General features: G+C 28.1%; 1 protein-coding gene across 1 annotated transcript; it reads right to left on the bottom strand.

Moving 5' to 3' along the window:
- Positions 1–659: 659 nt before the first annotated feature.
- On the bottom strand, positions 660–19,050 carry LOC103573878 (43 kDa receptor-associated protein of the synapse homolog). The gene is made up of 10 exons (XM_053739870.1): positions 18,822–19,050; positions 16,011–16,227; positions 11,727–11,878; positions 4,927–5,073; positions 4,271–4,430; positions 3,847–4,047; positions 2,581–2,679; positions 2,175–2,366; positions 1,520–1,719; positions 660–1,439 (listed from the first exon to the last, which is right to left on the bottom strand). Exons 1-10 carry the CDS (start codon positions 18,857–18,859, stop codon positions 1,241–1,243), a joined length of 1,605 nt encoding a protein of 534 aa, XP_053595845.1. The 5' UTR covers positions 18,860–19,050; the 3' UTR covers positions 660–1,240.
- Between the last annotated feature and the right edge of the window lie 914 nt (positions 19,051–19,964).

Raw genomic sequence — 19,964 nt, 5'->3', positions numbered from 1 at the left:
TCTTTATAATAGCAGTAAGTATTAAAATTCATTTAATGAGGGCAATAACTTTTATATTTTGCATAAAATAATATTCAGTTTAAATTTTCTCATAAATTTCTAAGGTTCCGCAATAACGCAACCGCAGGAAAATGACTCAATGCAGAAAAAGTACTCGATACGTTAAAAGAAGATAAATTTTAAATAACTTACATAAAGAATATAAATTTAAATTTAAATAATTATAACAATATCGATACGGTTAATTATATTTGTATTTAATTGGCATTTAAATTTTATTTTCTATAGAAAGAACCGCATGCTTTTGGTTCGGTATATTCCTGCTCTAGATATTTATTAATAATCTATTATTCTTTAACAATCACCTTTATACTTCAACAATTGTCTAAACATATTTATTTTTTCTGTACTTCGTCATAAGAATATAAATTCAAATATTTGACGTTTTATTTATTATTTTTTAAATTTTAATCTTAATTTCTTTTTTGTTCATTTCATAAAATAGATATCGCGTTACTAATGTCATAAAGGCGTAAAAAAATTTTTTAATTTTTGACAAGTCTAGAAATATCCGATTCCACGTAATTTTTTTAAAGTATATCAAATATGTATAATATATCAATTTATGATACTGAAAGCCGACGTCTAATAATTTTTGAATTTTTTTAAAAACGATAAATTATAAAAGAAAAAATTATTAAAAAATTTGTACCTGTAAATTTTTTTATTTTCTACATGCGCATATTTTTAGTTTTTTTTTCCGTTATTGATTCCTGAAAAAAAAATCCGAAAAATGTTAATTGTCGGCTATCTTCAGAATTTTTAAAATATCAATTTTGCTGGATAATTTTGATGTAAGAATTTATTTTGTAAGTTCGTCGACTTGAGTAACGGACGGGAATGATTTAAAGTACACCCTCAAGGCAAAAAAATTATTTTCATACGCATTTATGCCACTTGACGATGCTCTTTGCTATATTACGCTTTTATGGTATCGGCGACCGGATATTGAACACGTTAATAAATTATAAATTTGACAATAATTTTCGTTGGAGCTTCGGTTATGAAATTTATAAATTTACACGATTGAAAAGAAGTCTAGTAATAATTGGCTGTAATTATAGTGAGAATAAAACTAAAAATTGGTGTAATCAATATAAATACAATAAATAATTTATCTCGCACATAATTAAATTATAAAGGAAATGGTAAATTAATGATAATGTTTGTGAAAAATAAATTAAACACTACTAGTAGCATGGCAGTCATTCAAAGTAGCAAGACTGCTTGCTTTTAATGACGCCAAGCTCAATGAACTCTGATTTAAATCATGAGTATCATCGCAGTGTAAATATAAACGTGAGCTTACGGATTTATGACAATCAGGACAAAGACGTTTTTTCTTTTTATCGCGTCTCTTTAATATATCATACGCGCATCTGTAAACAAAATCATTAAAAATAAATAGAAATTCCGTTAAAATGATTTTAATTTTAATTTTAATTATTATTGTTTTTACCTTGCATGTAAAATATGTGAACACGGCAATGCTTCAAGAGTATCAGCCTCTAAACCAAAAGACTCATTGCATCCACCACATCTCAGCTCCAAGTCTTCTTCAGTAGCAGCAGCTATTCTTTCATGATGATTTTTTTGTTCTTCGTCTCCTAGAGAACCGTAGATTCGCGATAGCCTGCATCGCACTGTTCTCACGAGTAACTAAAAAAATTTTTATAAAAAAGTTGGGAAAGTTTTTAAGAAGGAAAGAGAAAAAATATTATTTGAGTCTGATGTTTAATCCAAAGAACGTGAGAAGACAATGATGACAATACTGATTCGTATCTTTGTGGCCCTGGCACATATATATTTTATTTTTTTTTTTGATATACAAAAGCTCCTCCAGCTGATTCTTTTGTTTTAAATGTATTATATTTTTGCTATTACTGTTATTATGATAATTTCTTTTAACTAAAATGAGAATAAATATTTTTAAGTGATTAAAAAAAGGTGTCATTCGCTTTTACTTTAAATTAAACAGTAGATTTTTTATTTTGATACAGAAATTAAATTTAAAATTTTTTTGGAAAAATTATTTGAATTTAAAAATTTAAAAAGAAGTTCCGCTGAAAATTAAAACATTAAATAAATTCAACTACAATCAGAAAAAAAGTTACCTTGGCACCAACAGAGCTTGCAACTTCAAGTAATCTTGTATTGAATTCTAACGGTCGGCAATTACAGATTTTGTGTTGAAGTCGTAAAGCTTCGAGACACCTGGCAGCACCATCCATTGCTTCCATTTGACATAATCGATCTCCAGTTGCTGCTGCCGATCCCATAGCACTCTCGTATTGTCGAAAGGCTTTCTGCAAGACGTCAAACTTTGTCACCAACTGTTACATACATTCAAACTGTTTCTGATGCCTGTTAAATGCACTAATTCAATTTTAGTAAAACTAACTTTGTGTTATAGCAACTCATTTAAAATAAAATAAGGACAAGCTAAGGCATTTATTAAATTTTATCATATGAAAGTAATTTTAAATTAATAGAAAAATAAATTATGATCTTATTTCTTACATTGATTTCTGATTTTTTACGGTAGATATCTCCCATTATTCTTATACTTCGTGCATAACTGGCTTGATCCCCAGATACTAGAGACAACCGGGTGGCTTCCTATAACAAATAATAAAACATTACACATATACATATTATAGATATATATCATAAAAACATATATCATTTGAATGACTATTAAATTGACTTTAAATAATGAATTTTTAATTGCATTGGCTTGTGATATTATCAGTGGGTAAAATTTACTGGGTGTAAAAATATAAAAATTGACAAACTAATCATAATGTTTGTATGTATCGTGACTCATCGCTCACCCAATGTTATTTGTTACTCAAAGGATTATAAATTGAAATATAATACTATTTGCCACTCCAATTATATGAAAGCAAGTGATGGCTTTTACAGTATTACAGATTACTCAATATCACATTGAATATTATCCCATCTATAAAGTGTCCGCTTTACTAATAACTATATTTTGTCATAAAAATATATATTATTTTATTATCAACCTGTTAATAATATCTAAATGTAATTATATATTTTAGTTGATCAAAATTTTAATAGGTTCACTAATAATCTTATTCATTAAATTAAACTATTAATTAAATTATTACAAAGCAAATCAATAATATCGAGAATATTATTTATCATTAAATAAATTTAATAAATAACATAAAAAAATTGAAGTAATAGCAGGTTGGGGCAAAATGAGACATTTTTTAAATAAAATTTTTTTTTTTAAAATGCTTACTTATGGTCAGTTAATTACAAATAGACACTTAGAAAAAAAAATTAAGTGGGAAAAATGGGCCACCTTAAATACATTTTTTTTTTAATTAAAAATAAATTAATATAGTAAAATTGTTAATGTTAAATTCAACTGAAAACTAGCCTCAGTGCGACCTCCCCCTCTCTTCCATGCTATACGAGTACATTTGCTGGTGTTGATGATATAGATATCGACTTTATTAAAAAAATTACGGAAAAAGTTTTTTTGACACCCAAAAAGGTGAAAAGAAATGACACCAAGTTACAAATGAGGATTTAGAGTTAATTTACAGAATAAAAAATCTAAAAAATAGTTGACTCTGTTAGTCAACCCCAAAACTTTCTGCTGTTTTCGAGCTCGGTTTGCTCCCTTTTTTAAAAATTTAAAATTTTCATAAGGGTAAGTTAAAAAAAATTGATTAGAGAATATTTGAGGTCGCGTATTCTGTAAGACCTGTTTCTACATTAGTATAAAATAAAATGTAAAATTATTACCGAACAATAATCATGGGCATCACCAAGTTCGCCTTTTTTCCTTAGCGCTGTTGCCATTTGCAACAAGGCTGCACGATGATGTCTAGAATTCAAATCCGCAAGCTGTAAACTTCTTGAGAGATCATACGCCCGAGCTGCATATCTCGCACTTTTCTCGGCATCTTGAAGACGACAGAATAATTCAGACAGCCCGACATATACCTAAAAATTTATCACAATAGTATTAACAACTTGTATACAATATATACGGGGTATTATATATGTATATAATTGTCAGTTTGAACAGCAATGTAAACATGGTATAAAACTTTATGAACTCTTATTCAACTCTTGAATCCAAGATACTCGAGACTACCAACATAAATAGAGCCGGTAGTGTAAATATTTAAAGTTTATGTGAGTTTTTAAATTTATGTTGATGTACCTGAAGTTCTAGCGAAGGATCCTGAATAGAATGAGCAATTTTGTGAGCCCTCTGAAAAGCTTCCAGCGCTTTGCAGAATCCGGCTAATTCTAAATGTACTCTGCCTACTGTCAAATGAACTAATCCAGCAGTCGCACACTGATCACACTCATTGTAAAGACTGAAATTTAAGATTTTATTAAATTATAACTATTTTTTATGCCTTTAATTTTTTAAATTTTATCATTCGCCTTTTTTAAATATTAATCTCTACAAATTTATCTAATTTTTCAGATCTCAAATTTTGAAAAATTGAATCTTTTGATACCTCGGCATACTCTCTAAAAGTAAACTAACAAAATTCACTAGCAAATAATGAATATTTACTAATTTTCACTGTTTCAGTTTTAGAGAGTACGGAATTTAAATTTATCAAGAGCGAAATTTTTTTTTTCTGACGTTTTTTTTTTTATACAGAATTTTAAAAATTACAAAAAATTTTTTGAAAACTTTTTGTGTTCAATTTTTTTAATAAAATTTTTATTTTACATTTTTTTACTCTTCATAAAATATTTATTTAGTAACTTATTAATTTCTTGTAAAGATATTTCAAATTTAATGAAAAATAATAAATTGTGTAAAATGTCTTAAGCAAATGGTAATTAAATTAATGATACCTGTGTCGGGCGTAAGCCAATGCCCTCTCAAGAGCACCAAGTCTCTCATGTGCCCTGGCTAAATTTAAATAAGCTTCAGCCCGCATGTTGGGCGAGTCCAGCTCGTCAGAAATCCCCAACTGCCGGTGCGCAAAGTCTATGCTATCCCTATTAAACAAATGATAAATATTTATATAGTAAACGAGTCAGGACTTAGATTAACATTTGCAAATTACTTTTCCTGTGTTTATTTTCGTAATAAATTAACTGTGTTCCTTGATTTATTTATTTTAATAAACATAAACAAACTAAGCCGATTATTTTTTTAAGAATTTAAATTTTAATATTTTACATATTATTTAAATCTTTTAACATCAAAATATATTTTACAACAACAATGTCAACTTTAATGACATTCAGAATAAATTAACACACTTCAGTGGTTGCTTAAGATAGATTAGATTAATTTTGCGGTTTCGGTAGTTAAGCTCTTGTATCTGTTCATCGTCTGCATTCATGTATACGCCTGATGTTTCTTAATTAAAATCAACTAAACTTCACATGAGATTTTATATGAGTATTCAAAATTGAAGATAAATGTAAGCTTTAGATTAGATTTGATTACTATCTAGTGCGGTTAGAAAATTAGTGTGAAAATTTTTTTTTATTAATTGTATGAAGAAAAATAGTATCGTTGAAATTTACATCATGAAATTATAGGATTACAGTGGTGTTAAAATGAATGTTTATTATTCCCCTTGAAATAATATTGAATTTATGTAAAATCAACAGAATGATTCTATAATTCTGTTATTTTCTGGAACGTATGTAGTCTGATGTCTTTTTCTGTTAAAATATTATAAAAATTTGAGTTGTTCCATCATAATAATCCGATTAACAAGCGATTGTCATCCGTGTTCCATAAGTTAATATCCCTATCCCCCGCATGAAAATACCATTTATGTTAATTATATATGAAAAAATATATAATCAATATGGGACCATATAAGTGGCCAGAAACGATATATATTTTCTTATATATAATATAGAAAGTTTTAATATAATTAATTATATAAGCAAGTTTATAAGTTAATACATGTATTATATTCCTCTCTGAATCCTAGACAAATCCTAGACTCAGCCTAGGCAACACTTAGAAAAATTAATGTGCCAGTGTTATTGAGAAGTTTTCTCTGAATCCTAGACAAATCCTAGAGAAAACTTAGAAAAATCCATTTTGCTGAGAATCCGAGACAAATCCTAGACAAATCCTAGAGAAAACTTAGAAAAGTTCATTTCGCTGAGAAACCTAGAGATATCCTAGAGAAATCCTAGAGAAAACTTAGAAAAATTCATTTTGCTGAGAATCCTAGACAAATCCTAGAGAAATCCTAGAGAAAACTTAGAAAAGTTCATTTCGCTGAGAAACCTAGAGATATCCTAGAGAAATCCTAGAGAAAACTTAGAAAAATTCATTTTGCTGAGAATCCTAGACAAATCCTAGAGAAATCCTAGAGAAAACTTAGAAAAATTCATTTCGCTGAGAAACCTAGAGATATCCTAGAGAAATCCTAGAGAAAACTTAGAAAAATTCATTTTGCTGAGAATCCTAGACAAATCCTAGAGAAAACTTAGAAAAATTCATTTTGCGGAGAATCCTAGAGATATCCTAGACAAATCCTAGAGAAATCCTAGAGAAAACTTAGAAAAATTAATTTCGCCGAGAATCCTAGACAAATCCTAGAGAAATCCTGGAGAAAACTTAGAAAAATTCATTTTGCAGAGAATTCTAGACAAATCCTAGAGAAAACTTAGTTAGTACTTGGATGGGTGACCGCTTGGGAACACCACGTGCAGTTATCATTTATTTTTTTAATTTTTTTACAGAAATAATTTTATCAAATTTCATTTTAAATTTATTTGAAAAAAACCTTTTAATATTTATGAAATTCTTATAGGCAACAAAATTGACCTTTGTATGTGGAAGTTAAATTAGTACATTAAATTTTTGAGGAAAGCCGAATAGTTCAAACAGCATATGTAAAATTTCTTATCTGCTACTTTCTACACCTGGTTCGTAATATACTAACAAATTTGAAATACTATTGTTAAAGCATAGAGCTATCGTTGGTGGTCAATAGACTAAAAGTTATAATCCAGAGTCTAGAGGAACAATTGCCCTCTCTCGGTACATAAAATATAATATTTACAAGGATGCGGTTTTACACGAAATTTCAAGAATTCAAGTTAATATACAACAAAAAATGCAATCGCAATTTGTTCACAAATATGAACAAACTTCTGGTGTTAAAATTTAAAAAAAATCCCAGAGTTTTATATATTTTTCTAGATTTTTTTTCTATCTCCCATAAAAAGGTAAAAAAATTATCACGTGAATGTAAAATCAGAAGTACGATTGACGTTGATTTCTTGGAGTTTATTGGTCTAGTAAATATAAATGAAAGCTTGTCAACTTGATAAATAAACTGAGTGTACTCTAACAAAGTTTGACGTTAAATTTACGTTTTTTATTTACACAAAAAAGATGGAGTATTATTATTATTATTATTATTATTATTATTATTATATATGCGAGAGAAACCGAAGTATTGGTGAATGCAAGTGGACGTCAATTTTTTTTTTTTTAACTAATCATTCAAATACACAATCAATGATAATAGAATTCTGTTTGACTTGTCGAAGAGTTTGACGAAAACTAGATTAACAATTTGTTATGAAAGTTTTATTAAATCCCATGTGAATTTTCGTTTCACATTTATTACTTAATTTTATTGTTTTTTTCAGGCTTACTAAAATTTAAAAAAATAAAATACTAATGAAAAATAGAAAAAAACTTTCAAAGTCTGTATTAAAATTAAAAAACATAAATATTAAAGTCATAGCTAATAATTAAAGAATATTTTTTTTAAAAATTAAATAAAAAAAAAATTTTTTTTTGAAGTTCAATTTACCCCCAAGTTAAATTTTATACTGATTTGTAAAATAACTCAGAAAATAAACACGAAATAATTTTTTCTTTTGATCAAAATTTCGAAATGTTCATAGTATTCATTGACCAACTGACCTCATATTTTTTTAGACACTATATATACAAATATTTACAAAAAAAAAAAAAAAATATTTATTCTGGGTAAAAAATAATAATTTTAGTAATTTTTCCCCTATACAAAATTATCAATACCAAAAATTTGAATGTTAACTGCGAAAATTATGCAATGAATGCAATAATTAATCGTAAAATGAAATTTTTCAAATAATATTTAAAGTTAGCTACTTAATGTAATGTGCTTAATGTTCGGAATGTGATCTGCAAGCATTCAACAGGACGTCGGAAGGCGGTAAGTGCAACACCATGTACTCTATTTGTCAATATCGGTCAGTACTGGTCATTGGTATTTGCCAATAGGCATTTGCGGTTTCGAATACCTTTATATAGTTGTGTAGAGTCTAAGTTAAATAGAGTTCTCGAGTTTAACACTCAGCTGTAGTACATTTATACCCGTAAAGTAACTTGTATACACGAAAAAGGTTTTAGAATATTCACATAAGTAAAGTATATGAGGAAACTTTACTTTGTGTTGCGCCACATCTAATTAAAATGAATGTGACATATGATAGATATTACGAGACGAGTCAAAGCTGACTGTAAAATGGCGCAAAGTTTAAAATGAACGATTCAAGTAAAAGACCATTGTACTTTCTTTTAAGTTATTTTGAATTCTCGGGTAAACCTTTTGGATATGAAGGATAATATACCTACAGAAAGTCGATAGACGATAGAAAGCTTTAGAATATGCTTTGCTCTAGTACGCATATGAAAGACGTGCTCGATGAAGCGGATGGAACTGCTTTTATCGAAAAATGCATTCAAAGAATAAAACACTCCTCCAATGAAGTCGTGCTATTTTTTTTTGTGCCGGTAAAGTATCCCGAGAATATAAAACGTGATACAAAAAGTATGTAAAGTTGCATTGGAATAGCAACGAAAAAAAATCCATCAGTTTCGTGTGGTAAAAAAATTTTTAAAGAAATACTGCCAATGATACAAAATATAGGAAATATTTTTTTTCTTTTTTTTTCAAGTTAAAAATAATTAATACCGAATATTGCTGTGGATTATGTGAAATTTTTCTACTGTCTATGAGCCCAAAAAACTCAAAATTGATATTGAAAATTAATTTTTTCAAAATTTTTTGTAGGGGAGACCGGGGCACGACGGCCCCCTTAACCCGGTAATTATTTTTTATGGCTTTTAATCTATAGGTCAACCTAATTTGGTCCTATCTTAAGTAAATCCATTAAGGTTTTACCAGAACTTCAGCAAATTTTTTTTTAGGTGGTCCATTATGCCCCAGATATCGCAGATTAGTCTAAAATATCTTTAAAACATCAGAGATAACATGATTTGGCCGAAAGTGAAAAAAAAAAATTTACCAAATTTTTGAAGGGGGCTGCAGTGCCCTAGCTTTTCCTATAATTAGTTAGTTGGTTTAATTAATCCAAAAATTTAATGAAACTAAAATTTAAATAAATTATTTTTGGTGTAACCTGAACATTATCAAAAAAAGTAGTATACGAGTCGCCTGTTGTTAAGACTTTAAAACATCGACACCAAAAATACGATTTCAAACAACGGAATACTTATGGCTGTTTTCAAATTTTTAAAAACGCGTGTACCCGTTTTATAAAATATACTTACGAAAATTAAAAGAGTTTTAATTTCGGTGTCGTATTTTTTCTAAAGTTTTTAAATTATTAATATAATTAGGATTTAAAAATTTCTCTATATTTAATAATAAAGTCTAAAAATAACCACAAAAATAATTATAAGCTTCGATTAATTTCAAATTAAAACGAATTGTGGATTTCAATTGTAATTGTGAATAAGATTTAATTCTATAAACTGAATGCAAAATATATTAACCTCACTGCCTGTTTTTGACACTAATACGTTTTCACACGAATTCTCGCGTGCTAACCGACAGCACCGAAATTGAATAATCAGTTTGATTTATTAACGTGAAATTTTAAGTAATTGGTGAATTAAAATTTATTGTTTATTTTTTATTTCAAATGTAATTATAATCTTTTTTAAAAAAAAAAATCGGGGCAGGAGGGAACACTCCAAAAATTTCGAAAAAACGGAAACAATTATTATTGAGAACTTTTTTTGTATTGCAATTAATTGGAAATTATCAATTATAAAAAGTAATTTGAAATATTTTGGTGACATTCGTTCGTGCTATGGATTTGCGGCATATTAATGACAGATTTGTTTGAAATAGATGGAAACCATTTGTACTCGGCGTTTAGAAGCCTCAAAAATTAATTACTCGCTTAAGTATTTTGTTGTTCTCTGATATTCTCCCCTACAAGGGATATAAGCTTCAAGTTGATTCAATTTTGACGTTGTTACTGTCAAGATTTAATTCAAGAAAAAAAATCTGAAAAACGGTTGACGCTAAGGGAAAATCTCAAAACTTCCCGCTGTTTTCGAACTTAGGGAGCTGAGTCTAGATTATCTGTAGAATTTCTCAGACGGTGATTCTGATCAAAATTAAGGCACCCGATGAAGCTTCAAGGCTTCGAGGGCAAGTCTTCTGGAAGAACACCAGCATATAGAAGTGATAGAAAAAATTTTTTTTCAGCACCGAGTCCTGATTATAGATTTTCTATCGAATTTCTTAGAAGGCGATCCCGATCCGAATTAAGGCGCCCGTGGGATGCTTGAAGGCCAATTTTGTGTTGTGAGCCGCTGTGAGATGCTGTAACGAATCTGGAGCCAAGTTGACATTTTTTTTTACCATGAATTGAATTTATTTTACTTATTTTCGCGCCCATGGATGTAGAATTGATTTTAATCCAGTTGATTGCCAAAAAAAAAAGTTTAAAAAGATAATTTTACGGTAATAATGAGAATAATTAGTGTCGCCCTAAATTAATTTATTATGGACAAAGCAAAAGCTGGCGTAAAATTAAATCCATAATCATTATCATGTATTTGAAACTCATTAGAGATAACGTAATGACGTTTTATCATCTAATAATGGTAACAGTAACTATCAAATAAAATTAAATAACGGGAAATTTTAAAAAGTTTCATAAATATGACACGATAAAAAAAAAATTCCATTAAAAATTCATTTGAAAAATTTTTTACGTTATTGGTCGTCACTATTAAAAAATTTCTTAAACTAACTGCCTTTTTTTCAATAAGCCGTTACTTTTTTTTTTTTAAATTGTAAGTCAAAATTTAAAATCCAGTTTTATTTTTTCGGAATAGTTGAATGACAAATTTTTTTTATTTTTGATCCGAGTGAAAATTTTTTCGAATTCAAAAAACAGAATGACTTGAAACAAAAATTCAATTTAGAAAAAAAAAAAAAATGAATTCAAATTGAATTTTTTTTCTTTATGATTTTGAAATTTTGAAAATTTTATTGTACTTTAAATATCAATTATGACTCGTATAAAATCGGTGGAGATTTAAAGTGAGTGTACCATAAAAAAGTAAAGTAGTTCCCACTTGTCGTTATATGCAATATTTGTTAGTATTTTTAATAAAATAATAATTACACTAATTAGAAAGTGCATAATTAAATTTATCGATCCATTGGCATTGAAGTTTTTAATTAATTAGTAAAATATTTTTTTAACAAGACTAATTATATAACTCATCTTAAAAATAAAAATAAAATAAGATGATAAAATCAATTACAAAATGTTAATTGGATTTTTTAATTCCACTTGAACATCTTCAAGGTTCTAATTAAAACTTAATTTATATTAAAATAATATACCTGTATTTTCCCCAATCCATGTACGCTTGATAAAGATATCCCAGCAAAGTAAATTTGTCTTCTCGTTGTCGTATATTTTTTAATGCTCCTCGCCATTTACGTACCGCTGCCTGCTGCTTGTGTGCTCGATACAATTTTAAGCCTTGTTCTACCTGCAATAGACAATGTATTTGTTCTGAATAAAACGATACTGCAAATAAAGAGAATTTAAAATAAGAAAAAACAAATATATATATAAAAGATAAAAAGTAAAAATATACAAATGTATATTGATTATCAATATGTATTTAGAACTTTTAGAAAAAAAATCTTTTGTTTATTTTACTTCGCTTTTTATCTTAAAAAACAAAATATATATATATATATATATATATATATATATATATATATATATATGTATATATATATTTATATAAAATATATAAAAAAAAATATATATCACAAATAAAAGGCAACAGTTTTATTAAAGTAAAATATATTTTACCGGAATTACTTGACAAATATGTCATACACCAAAAGAGGTGATCGATCGTTTGAAAAAAAAAAAAAAAAAAGTATGTCAAGGATGTTTTGTAATTTTATTAATTTCTCTTTTCAAATTTATTGAAATATATTTAACCTCAATAATTATTAATAATTAAAAAAAAAAGAACAAAATTTATACATGAAACTGTTTAGGTTTAATTAATAAATTAATTATTTATTACAGTATAGGGCAGAGGGTCAAGTTGAACTCACGGAACGATCAGATCACGCAAGGCTCAGAAATAACGATACGATGAAATTATATCACATTCAAGAGAGAAAGAGAGAGAGAGAAAGAGAAAAGGTGAGGGGAGAGAATAAAAATGAGCGGGATAGAAGGCTATATCGATTTAACCCTGAACTTTGGCTGGTCTTAGGTAATGCACGTGTTGGGGTCATGAAATAAAATATACAATAACGATAGAATAATTTTGTTTTTATAAACTAGATGTCGAGATGTATATTGATTTTTTTTTTTTATTCTAATTTGTGAATTTAATTGACAGATTTTAGAGGAGGCTTGAAATCTGTTTAAAATACAAGGTTAAGATTTATATTTTAGTATAAGTGGGAGTGAAAATGGGACAAGGGAACGTAAACAAGAAGGGGACAAGACTTTCCCCTTTGAAAAATGTAAAAAAAATTTTATTTGTTACTTTCATGTTGATTGGGGGTTGAATGGTTCATTAGTGCGAATTCACTGGTTAGGGTAAATTGAAATCTTTCAAAAAAAATTTTAATTTTCTGTCAAAAGCAAAATAATTATTTTGTGTCTTATAAATAATTGGAGCCACTCGGGCTAATTTAAAAAAAATAAGAAAAATTTTTTAATTCGAATTTTCACTCATTTTTATTCCTATGGAAATTTTTATTTTGTAATAAATATTAGCCGTTAAAAATGGAGACGAAATTGGACACTATAAGTGTCCAAATTACTCCAAAGGGTAATATTGCTTTAATGCACCATTTGGCCCCGACAAAGTACAAAAAATTAAATTTTATTTTTGGAACCGGGCCATCTTGTCCCTGTTTCAAACTTCGAAAATGATTAAATCTATCACAGAAAACCTGCTTTTCAGTTGATCGCGATAAAATGTCCCAGATAATTTGGTGGTTAATAAAATTTTCAAATTCAAATTTTCAAAATTTTCTCTTGCTTAAATTATAATTTACTAATTTTAAATTTGATTTTTTGTTGTTGGTAATAAGCATTATTATAATTTCCGAAGGTACTACCGATAATTAAACGATAAATACTCGAGCCCTGGTCGGGATGGCTTAATTATTATGAAAAGCTTGAAATAAACTCTCATTTAATTAAAAATAATATAAATAAAAATAAAAAATGATAATCCTTGCTGTTTAATTAATGAATTTATTGGGACTATAATGCGTAATTATAATTCTCTTTTGTCGTCAGCATTTTTAATGAACATTACAGTCAATTTGCAGAGATGTTAATCTCAAGTTTGACCTCAGCTCCGGGGAAAAGCCATTTACATCGATCCAACAACAGTTGAGCACGCACCCACCTAAACAACTGGGCCAAGTTCGTATTTTCTATCTATATATTTTATCTTTATCTTTATCTAAGTCTTTGTCTTTCTCTGTATCATTATTTTTATCTCCGTCTTTCTTTCTTTATTTCCTGCTGATATCCATTGTCGATATTTACTCTCTAAAGCTCGACCCTTTGTCTACTGCCGGGCTTTCGTGTAGGTGTGGGATTACTTTATCAACTTGCAGCCCACTTTTCATCTATTCTCACTTAAAAAAAAAACTTTTTTTATTTTCATGTTAAATAAATAACTTTTCTTTCTACCTTTAATTTAGCTTATTTTACTTTTACTCGAAACTGTAAATAAAATTTTAAATAAAAACCCAGGGATAAGAAAAAATTTCTTGTATTATTTAAAATAAATCAATTGATAAATTTCTCATTAAAATAATTAAAATAATTTATTGTTACTATTAAAAAAAAAAAAATTAATTATGACCTATAAGTATATTGATGACATTTTTTTTTTTGTTTAAATTTTCTTTAGGTCAGACGCAAAAAAATCGAGATAAAAATAGAAAAACCTGAGATAAAAAAAAAAGTTGAACTTTCATTCTATCATGGAACTGAAGAATTAGAACAAATTTTTTTTCTGACATTAAATTTTTTTCCTTCTTTGTGTGCGAAGACAGATGAAAAACTAACTGTTCAGATCTCAAGAGCAAAAATAACCGTAACTTCCTCAATACAAGCTTACTCTATCTATAGATTCAGATCATCCGCTGAATCTCTGCCTCGTCATCTAAAACTTTAACCCTCGGCTAGTCTGACTGAACCAACTGATCTATCCCTCGAAAAATTTATATCCCATCTTTCAGTATTTTTTTTTTCTCCATCCATATAGTAACTCGAGTCTCATCAAAACGATAACAATAAAACAATTTATCTCTACTGATAAAAAAAACAATATTATTATTTTTATAAAACAAATATTTTTAAATTGTTAATCATTTAATTTAAAAAGGTATATTGATTTAAGATTAATCTTAGTAAAGAGGAAAATATAAAACTCCATAAGTGGGGATACAAAAAGTGCCTGCCATTTGCAGAAGCCGCAGGATCTCCCTCGAGAGTAACCTATATCGTTTTTTTTTTTTTTTTACTGGAAATTTTTTTCACATTCAGCTCATCCTGTAAAGGGAAAAAAGTCCAAATAAAAGTAAGAATCGATTGGCTTTACGTTTAGTAGTATAGATTGATGGGAAAAAAACTTGATTAAATTTTAAATCCTCCCAAAGTAGAAAAATAAGAGTAAGAGTAAGAAAGATGACTTTACAATAAACTTTTTATACCAACTTATCTCGTCATTTACATTTTGCCGCTCGGGAAAAATATATTATCCTGGTATTTTAAAGTATAAATTATACATGACTAAATATTTGAAATTTTGAATACCAAATGTATTATTTACAAGGTATTTTTATCAGTTATTTATTTTGGTAATTATGATTATTGACAAAAAATATTTATATCAGAAAATTTAGTTAAAGAAGAAAACAAAAATTTATTGAATTGTTTTACGGCTTCTCTTGGGTAAAGTAAAGTTGTACAGAGCATGAAACACTCTCCGATCAAGCATTTTATCGGTCTGTTATTGGCAACACTATTCAAACCTTCTAACAGTTTGGATGTTTTTTTTTTCACACCTCGATGTATAGATTTATTTTAACTTTTATGATTTCGATGTTTGTTCCTTATATTTCTATTTATTGAGCGATGAAATTTTACTCGGGAAGAGAATAACAATTCAATACGTTAAAAAAAAAATATAGTGCTGTAATTTGAAACTTTTTCATCATGACTTCGAATGGGATCGGCAAAATGGGTCACATGTCTAAATATTATAGTCAATATCATGCGATCTAAATTATTTTTTCCGGCCCTTTAACTTTGATCTATAGATCTCTAAAAATCTGCATAGATCTATTTATTGAAAAAATTGGATTTAAAAAAGTAGAGGGTAGAGGTACCATTTTTGGCCACTTAAAAAAATTAAAATAAAATAATTTGCAAAACACGCAATGACATAATTAATTTTTGAAATTTTTTCAGAGATACTTTTATCCCACTATTAAAATGAAAATTTTATTTTACTTTTTTTCGTTAATTAAAATAAAGCAGTGGCCACAAATGATACCTCTACCCTAAACTATTTTTTTTCTAGAATTGAAAAAAAAATTATCAAAGTGTTTTATACTGACACGTCTTCTTGCTAATTGTTGATCCAATCGATGTCTGCAGCCGATAAGACACTCCCATATTCCAACACCAGATCTGACTGATGTTTTATATTGACTATCAGTACTTCCATTCTGATATTCGCTTTGATAATCCTCTTCAGCAAATTGATAAACGTATCCACAATCATCTGGGCTGCCAAGTAATGCCGTTGCTGACAACTGATGACTCCCAGAACTCCTGAAAGATCAAATCAACAATTAAATCGATACACAATTGCAATTAACGATTGCGATGGGAACAGGTGGAATTGAAAAAATGTTTGGGTAATAAAGAGTAACTCGATGGTAAAACACAATTAATGAATAAAAAATAAATCGATAACGTTGGTCGTGATAGTTCTTGTTTCTGACGAGAAAGGAATTTCTTGTAACGTAATTCTATTGACCATAAACCAATGTACGAACTGTGGAAAACCCTCGACATTTGTGTGTTACATATATCTATACATAGTTGGTATTGTAGTGAAGTAAAGGGGATAGAATGTAAAATATTGATGAAAACAGAAAGGGATGGAAACTTTGAGATTCAACACAATGCAATGGATATTCCACTGACACGCCCGACGCGTCTGTACCATCGTCGAGCATCGAGCTCTTGCATTCAAAATTATCACAACTTGCCACAATGTGGTATGCTCGACACGACCCGATTCTCCGGATGACTTGTTCTCTAAGTCGACCTTACTGTATATTTTCACACCTTAGCTTACCAGAATGACATTAAATTTTTATTATTTTTTGAATTTTAATTACATTAAAAACTTTATAAATTACTTTCGGAATTATTTTATTTTTATAAAATAATTTTTTGCTAATGTGAAATTAAATTAAGGTCGAAATAAGACTTATCTGGTTAGATTAAAACCTTTCATTAGAAAAATTGCTCTTGTAATGTTTTGTAGAATTGAAAATTGAAAATTGATTCTTCTTATCAGCAAATTAAAAAAAATTTAACATAACAAACTTTTGAAGATGAGACTATTTGGTACAGAAATAATTTTTGACTTAGAACTGATGCAACAATTGTAAAAATCAGATGATTTGGAATTCAAAAATTTATTTGAATAAATAATTTTAAAGAAGGCACATCTCGTATGAATTTACATGGAAGGCATGTTGTCATTAATTCGCGTGACTCAGGGTCATAGGTCAAAAAAAAATTTCTCCGACTAAAGGACATCGTAATGAACAAAAAACGTTAATATTACGATGGGTTATTTTGAATAGGACCAAAGTTAAGGGCTACTCTTCATAGAAAATCATCTATACCCATGTCCACCCATCTCCAACAACGCTTGTATGGGCCTCAACTCCAAAAATAAATTATGCCTACAACTTTTTATGGCTTTTCCTACTAGAGGACATCATAATGAAATAAAAACGTTTTTATTGTAATAAGTTATTCCCAACAGGAGCAAAGTTACGGGCTACTCTTTATGAAAAGTCTTAGACAGCGTCATCTGCCTGCAGAAATAAGTTAATTGGTGATCATAGAAGACATGAAAGTGTCATTTAATGTTTGAATTTAAAAGTTTAATAAATTCTGTCCCAAAAAAAAAATTCCCAAATTATTCAGTTAAATTCCGGTTGTCTATTATTGCTGCAGACATGTTGTTCACCGCGTAAGTTTTTGTCAAGAAACTTATAGAGCTATAGATATGTCTAGATGAGATAAAGGATTATTGGCCAATGTCCCAGAGACCGAGTTTTCAACTCGTGGCATCGGCTATTCCGGACACGGGGATGGAATCACGCTCGAGCCTCTTCCTTCAATTCTGTCTTTCTCAAGCCTCTGCAATGCGACTACTGCAGCTTCAGAAATATTTAATCAACCACATTACTACCGGTCGTTTTTAAAATTTGAAATTACCCAGAAGTAGTTTCTTATTATTATTACCTACAAGCCTTTAGCTTAAAAAATTCAGTGACTAACCAGGAAAAAAATAACGTAAAAATTTTTATATTTTTTTCCATTCGCATTGCATCTTTTTCAACGTCACTAAACGGAAAAATCCTAGCTTATAGTATTTTTACCCATACAAATAAAATACATTTTTACGATCTGACAGCTCGTTTTATTTACAGAGATTTTACTTCTGACTCTTCTGTGTAAAGATTTCTTTTATTATTTCAGCCTTTTTTTTTCTTTTCTAATTCTTTAAAGTACTTTTTTCCGATCCAATTATTTTTAAATGTTCAACTATAAATGACCACTTTCTTTTAATTTATAAAAAAAAACACGAAATTAAAATTTATGTAAAAAAAAAAAAGTTTAATTAAAAATTTTCTTTATGGGAGTGTGCCAGAAATTCAAACTGCGTAAAAATATTGTAAAAATTTTGTTTTATTTGATCACGTGTAAGTTTAAAATTAAATTCTGATGTTAAAATTAAATATTTGAAATTTAAACTAAGTATCCAAATTTGAACTTACTAATTTGAAAATTTGCAATTAATTTTACAAATTTTAAATGAATAGATGGCTTACAAATAATTTAAACACTGATGACTATACTGTAAAAAAATCGGGGTAAGTCCGGGTGGTGTCAGTGTTAAAATTTTCGGTGTTAAATTTCAACATCGAAGGCGGTGTAATTATTCTTTACTAGTGTTAAAAAAATTTCTCAGTGTTAAATATATCTGTCGGTGTTACAAGAAATTGTTAAGTCCGGAATTATAGTAATTGTATTAAAATTTTATGAAAAATTAATTAAACTAGTTATGTACCAAGAGAAGATTAATAGATATAGTTTAGTTGAAAGTTGATACAAACCCAAGGTAATGCTTGGACGCGACAGACTCCCATGACATGGCTGTATCTCTTCTGTTCTTGTTCCACTCCAACTCGTTCGTTTCCTCTTCTCCTGTCGTATCCCAGCTCCAGACTCATCTCTCCCCAGTGTCATTATCTCTAACGCCACTACCGCACTTGCATGCCACGCTTAGACAATACATGCCAACTTCACTTATAACTCAACACTTACTACCACAAATTTTTATACTTTTTCTGTCTATTATTACACTTCAATTCACATTTATTATTCCAAACTATATTATTATTATTATTATTATATTATATTATATTTTTTTTATACTTTATTGTAATGTAAAAAAATATGATTATTTTTGTTAATTATTTTTACTTCACAAAATATACTATATATATATTTATTGTAGAAATTTTTATTTTTTTAGTTACTTATATCGCTGTAATTATTTATGTTTATAAGACTTTTAAAATCATTTTCAAATGTATCCAGCTAACGCGTGAGTTCTTGATGTAATTTTACATTTCATTCTTGACTTACGATTCATTTAAATATTTATGAAGACTAGTTATTTTTTTATATACCTCTTTTTTATCTGAAACAAAAATAAATATTATATTTATGAATATTGTACTGATAAATTGTAAAAAAAAATTACATTGAGGGTTGGCTGACAAAATTTCCAAGTGGCCGATGTATTTTGCGGGTTTAATTTTTTTAGTTGAACCTACTAGTAATTCAGTTTTATATGTTTCTATTATTCATATTTTTTTTTTTTTATTAATAGTGTATTGACCCAAAGTATGGTTTTTTTTTATATTTGATTTTTTTCAATAGTTTTAGAATTTTTATTTAAATTTTAGAGAAAATAATATTTTTAAACAACTCAAATTCATGTAGGAAATTCTGGGGCAAAATAAGACACTATTGTAAAGACGAAAAAAATTTGTTGTGACAAAATTTTGATTTTTAGTTTTTAGAAAAAAAAAATGTTGTCTATTTAGGGTAGCGCCATTATGTTTTTAATAAAAAAAAAATTTGTTTTTAAATGTTTGTTATTTAAGTTATTATACAAAATCAAAGGAAGGGGGGGGGGGTTAAAAATGACCCATGATAAATATGAGCTACCGTAGAAAAAATAAAAAGTT

Source organism: Microplitis demolitor, chromosome 6, assembly GCF_026212275.2.
Source record: "Microplitis demolitor isolate Queensland-Clemson2020A chromosome 6, iyMicDemo2.1a, whole genome shotgun sequence".
Lineage (NCBI taxonomy): Eukaryota > Metazoa > Arthropoda > Insecta > Hymenoptera > Braconidae > Microplitis > Microplitis demolitor.
Note: the sequence above shows the minus strand (reverse complement) of the source record. Positions and strands in the feature narration are given on the sequence as shown.